Genomic DNA, 5795 nt, shown 5'->3' with positions numbered 1-5795 from the left:
AACGATCAACTATCTCGGTAAAGATCGCCATTTAAGCTTTCAGTTCCGTGATCAGGGCTCCAACTCCTGCTGTTCAAAGAATGCTTTTCTAGCTAGTTTGCCTTTTTCGATCGGCTACGACTTTGTGATAAAATGTTATTTTGACATGGGTTATTCTTGTTGTGATATGATTATGAAATTCGTGTTGTCTTTAGTAATTGCAAATGCTTTCTGGTTTCTCAAATTGATTATTTTCCAAGCGTTCAATTTCGTGATTTTCTTTTTTAAGAACTAAGGGGCAGTTAAGAACAATATGTAAATATTTCATGAATCTACTTCAAACTTGGAGTAAATTCATGAAACACTTGAACAAGCGTCCCATGCATCTACCTCATTTTTGTGGTAAATTCATGAAAGATTCACATGTTGTTTTTAATGCCAAATGGGCCTTGAGGGGTTGTTTGGAACAGTAACAATATGTTTACTGCTAATGTTTTTTAAAATGTCTAGTGAATTGAACCAATTTTTGGGTTAGATGCATGAGACTGTTCCCAAACTGCCACCTTTAAAGTTTTTAAAAACTTTAAGTATTCAAAGGCATAAACAGTAATATTGTATGTCTTTTAGTAATGACGGGCTGTTCTTCTAGATATATATAATGACGCAATAAGGGACAACTCAAATAAAATATTATATGGCCCAAGCGGCCATAGGCAACGCTACTCCCCTTATTTGGTCTCCTCATCAATTGCTTAGTAAATAGCATTTAATATAAAGAAAGGAAGTCAAAAGTTCTCCATATTGAAGATACCAAAGATGAGTCTCCTTCTATATATATATATATATATATATATATATATATATATATATATATATATATATAGTGAGAGAGAGAGAGAGAGAGCAATCAATACTCCATATGCTTGCCTGTTTTCATAACCTAACAAAAATGGAGCATGCCCTTCAAAAATGCGAAATAGAGTCAACCATGCGATAGTCATAAATGCCTTAACACGCTTTCCTCGAAGCTCCTTCGCTGTCTGTAACCCTATTTTGTGCAACCATAACATGAATTCTGAAATGATTTACAGCCGAACATGAGCACCTTCTGTCTCTTTCATTCTTCCCAACTAACACCGAGTTCCAGCTTTCTTCCTTATCGGCATATCTTCACAAACCTCACTTGTGATGCCTTCTAGAGTAAGGTCGACCATGGTTCTTTAGTTCAGTGGGCAAGGTCGGAGCCAAAGAATTCTGGCTAAAGGATACATACCAACTATAAAATTTTAAACTTTTAAGAGGTATCAATACGTAAATGAGAAAAATTGCTCAAAAATATCTATATTTTTTTTTTTTGTTTTAGTCTGTGTGAACAATTGCCCATACATAACTTACACCTGCTACTCCCCTGCTTCCATAGTAATTGCTTCTGTTGTCAGCGATGGTAAGTGAACCAGTGAAACCATGCATCGTAGCCAAGCACCACCTCTATTTCTCTGCTTTCTTATAAAAGCAATATCCATATCAGGGACTAATGGTTTTCATCGCTAAGAAGTATGCATAACAGGGAATGGGCCTAAAATATGATCAAAAGCAACCTACAAGGAAAAATGCAACGTTCTGTTATAAGAAAGTTATTCTTGGAAATCTTCAAAGGCTTATAGGGAGGTTGACTAAATGGTTAACTGTCATGGTTTCTATCTTTTTTTAGTCCAAAGGCAAACCTGCTTGTTGGGGACAGGTTCAAATCTTTTCAAGCTAGAACCTGAGTTCCGTGTAGGAATGAACCTGATTATTAAGAGAATGACCACAGGGTCAGGTCGAATCACCCTAAATGGCAATGGAGGCCCCTCAATGCTACTTATTTTTAGAGATCGGCGGCACCCATGAGTTCCACATAGACAGATCCTAACACGTATGATTAAATAGCCATTGAATTTGTAGATGAAAGATGCCTACAAAATGGTTGAAGATTTTTTGACATGCCAATTTTTTGAGGTTTGTACATTTTTGTTCATTTGGTAGCAAATAGATAAAGGCACCTGAATAGGCTATGCTCTTCAGAAGCAGCAGGGAAACCAACATTAAGTATCTTTTAAAAGCAAATTGGAATTCGAAACGGAAGCATTCATCGTGGATTATTAGTATTCCTATCTATAGAACGAGTTCCCAAGTCACAAAGAAACTATTTTCACTTGCTGGGAATCATATAATCGGATTCCATAGCGGATTATAACTAAATCGACTGCGACTTGGACCTGGCCCTCAAAATCTCAGCTACTGTATAGCCATAAAGAGTTCACAGTAATAGGATGCCAAATCTTAGCTTGTTTCCCTTATCAAAAAAAGAATGCACTTTAACAGGTGTTACTAATCAAACACTTGCAAGTATGATAATAATTTTTTTTTTGGCTTTTTCTTAAGAACTTGATGTGTGCTAGCATGTTTACTAGCGAATATCAACAACACTAAACCTGACACATAACAATAGTTGTTGATGATCCCCATCGTCCAAGCTCCTCCATAAATTAATGGAGCAATATACCAACAAAGAAAATCAAAAAAAAAAGAAAAAGAAGAAAAAAAAGGACAGAGGAGGCCAAGCCACTGTGCTACTGTGCAGCTAGCAGCTGCCATGAACAATCAAGGAAGGGGAATCTTAACCGGGTAGCGGTGGATGCAGTCTGCCCACGGGTTGGTTTTGGAGGAGCAGGCCTCGCCGGCGTCGATCCCTCTGAGAGCCCTCCACACCGCGCTGTTACACTTGAAGCCTGAGCCGAAAGCGATCTGCCACACTCTGTCGCCTCTTCCGACCCTCCCCTTCGCCTCCGTGTAGGCGAGCTCGTACCAGAGCGAGCTGCTCGACGTGTTGCCGAACCTGTGGAGCGTCATCCTGGACGGCTCCATGTGCCATTCCGTCAGCTGAAGGTTCTTGTGCAGCTCGTCCAGCACTGCCCTCCCACCGGCGTGGATACAGAAGTGCTCGAAGGCCAGCTTGAAGTCGGGGATGTAGGGCTTCACTTTCATCTGGAACACTTTCTTGGCGATCAGCGTGAAGAGAAAGAGTAGCTGCTCGGAGAATGGCAGGACCATCGGCCCCAAAGTCGTGATGTTGGTCTTCAGGGCATCGCCGGCGACGGCCATGAGCTCCCGAGCTAGGGAAACGCCGACGTTGCCCTCGTCGTCCTCTCTCTGGTACACGCAGTTGAAGCTATTGTCATCGGCGCCCTTGTGGGTTCTGACGGTGTGGACGAGCTCGTACTTTGACCTCGCCCTGTCTCTCTTCTTGTTGGAGAGCAAGATGGCGGCGCCGCCCATGCGGAAGATGCAGTTGCAGAGGAGCATGGAGCGGTCGTTGCCGAAGTACCAGTTGAGGGTAATGTTCTCTGTGCTGACAACGATGGCGTAGGAGTTGGGGTTGGCCTGGAGGAGGTCCTTGGCGAGGTCGATGGAGATGACGCCGGCACTGCAGCCCATCCCGCCGAGGTTGAAGCTCTTGACGTCTTCCTTCATCTTGTAGTGGTTGACGATCATTGCGGAGAGGGAAGGAGTGGGGTTGAAGAGGCTGCAGTTGACGACCAAGATGCCGACGTCGGCCGGCCGGATCCCGGTCTTGGCGAAAAGGGCGTCAAGGGCGCCGAACATGACTGCCTCGGCCTCGAGCCGCGCCTCCTTCATGTTGAGGGTGGGCGGCCGGGCGGTAATGGCCCTGGGGAGGTACGTCTCGTCGCCAAGGCCAGACCGCTTTGCGATCCTGGTCTGGAACTGAAGCGTGTTCTCGTTGAAGAACCCCGTGCTCTCCGTCATCTCCAAGAAGCCGTCGTTGGAGATCATCCGCTCCTCCTCCGGCTTGTAACAAGCGAAATCCACCAGGAAGACGCTGCGCGGCCTCTTCGCCAGGTAAACCGCCGCAACCAGCGCGAACACCGCGGCGTAGGCCGCCGTGGCCACCAGGTCTAGGCACAGCCGGTCCCAGACACCGAGCACCAGGCTGCGGAAAGCGCCGAGGGTCGTCGCCGGCGCCGCGACGGCCAAGATAAGGGGGAGCACCCCTAGGTACATCGCGTGGCTGATCACGTGTCGGTACCCGAGCTTGACATACTTGAGCTTCACGGACTGCAAGAAGTCCGGCAGTCCCCTGCGGATCTTGACGACGATGGCGCGGCCGGCCGACATCGACTGCACGTCGAATGCCATCTCGGCCGTCAGCCTCTCGCTGCCCATTTCGATGCTCCCCATCTTCAAGGAGCTAACCAACCAAATATTGCAGAGAGGAAAAAGAGAGAAGGGGGGAGAGAGAGAGAGAGGGAGAGGAAGTTCTGCAGGAACTGGCCGTCTTCTTTACATAGTTAAGCGGATACGAGTATGGGTATTTATAGGGGAAGAGAGAGAGCGAGAGGGAGGAAGAAATCAGGGGGACACATGAAAATTTTTCTTAAAAACAGAAGAAGAACAACACGCAAGAATCTCTCCTTCTCTTTTTCCTAGAGAGTGAAAGAGAGGGAGGGCCGGAGGGGAGAGGTCAAAGGGTTGGCCACTTGGGCTTGGCTTACTCAACCGGTGGATGAAACTGGAAGAAATTAAAGCTGGTTATGAACGGAATGCCATTTAATGGGAGTAGCTCAGAAAAGAGATGAGATTGCTCAACCACCAGAGGAAAACCAAATTCAATGGGGAGAGAGAGAGAGAGAAAGATCTTGTTTGATTACATTTTAAAATCAAATTTTCAGCTTTGTTTCCAGAGGATTAGTCGCAGGGACGTGATCGAACCCTCCCCTAGATTCGTGAGTAGTATATCACGAAGATCAAGCATTCAATGAAGCAAAATTTTGGAGATTAATTTCGTTGTTCTTATGCACGTTCGATTAGAATAGACTGATTTACGAACTGATTTGCAAGTTTTCGAGTTTGAAGATGACGCCGACGTGGTTCTTAAGGCCGTTCACGATTTGACTTCATTTTGATGTGCAGTTGCAGAAACGAAAATTTTAAATTATAAGGCAGCGGTTCCTGATTCAGGTACTCACCAGAGGTGTTACCAGTCTGGCCACGTGGGAGGACCAAGTCCAGCATGTTTGCTCCGGGCCCACTTGCGGGACCTACCAAGAAGGATGAGCAGCAAGGCATCCACCGTCGACTCTGTCGCCAGGGAAGATGGACGGTCCAAATCCTGCCGCGTAGGCCGCAGTTAAATTGAAGGCTCCACCACGCTCCTCTCCTGTCCCGTTAGCAGGAGCAAAGTGCCTTTCAGCAGGCTCGGACCGCGTGAGCCTCCACCTGATTTGACCTGAGTCTCAAATGATCCGGGCCCATTTCCGACCCGGTCCAGAATTCAACCTCCATGCAACGTTTCATTTCAAATACCTCGTTTAAATCGCTTCAAAGGGCATAGCGTAGCTGGTTGGGTGGTTGGGTTATAAGACTGATGAGGACGATAGGTCTCTAATTCGATTTTCGTGGGTGCTATGCTCTGTGTCTTGTGACACCAAAGCAACTAAGAGAATGAGAGTCTTTGGTCCTTACTTCGGGCGGTGGGATAACCATCTCGCTCATTCGAAAAGACCCATTCAAATTTGAACCGAGTTAATCGGGCTCTAAAATGTATTTGATTAAATAATAGAGTTAAGTTTTGCATTAAGATTTGCTGAGGTTGCGAATCAAATTTGGTCGGAAGCATTTATTAAAATCTCGGGTTATGTTCTAGTAAGATTCTACTTGGCTTTCTAATTAAGTTTTTTAGTTCATTATTGAGTTCAAGTCCTGTCAAAATTAGATCCAGAACATGATTTAGACCCGACTCTGAAATCAACTGGCTT

General features: G+C 45.5%; 1 protein-coding gene across 1 annotated transcript; it reads right to left on the bottom strand.

Moving 5' to 3' along the window:
* Positions 1 to 2368: 2368 nt before the first annotated feature.
* Positions 2369 to 4541, bottom strand: LOC116262893 (3-ketoacyl-CoA synthase 1). Its single transcript, XM_031642427.2, has one exon. The coding sequence runs from the start codon at positions 4216 to 4218 to the stop codon at positions 2623 to 2625; it is 1596 nt and encodes a 531-aa protein (XP_031498287.1). The 5' UTR covers positions 4219 to 4541; the 3' UTR covers positions 2369 to 2622.
* Positions 4542 to 5795: the final 1254 nt, after the last annotated feature.

The sequence above is a fragment of the Nymphaea colorata genome, chromosome 10, assembly GCF_008831285.2.
Source record: "Nymphaea colorata isolate Beijing-Zhang1983 chromosome 10, ASM883128v2, whole genome shotgun sequence".
Taxonomy (NCBI): Eukaryota; Viridiplantae; Streptophyta; class Magnoliopsida; order Nymphaeales; family Nymphaeaceae; genus Nymphaea; species Nymphaea colorata.
Note: the sequence above shows the minus strand (reverse complement) of the source record. Positions and strands in the feature narration are given on the sequence as shown.

What these genes read in the sequence shown, in the direction of transcription:
- LOC116262893 (XM_031642427.2), bottom strand. Translation starts at nt 4,218, where the DNA reads ATGGGGAGCATCGAAATGGGCAGCGAGAGGCTGACGGCCGAGATGGCA.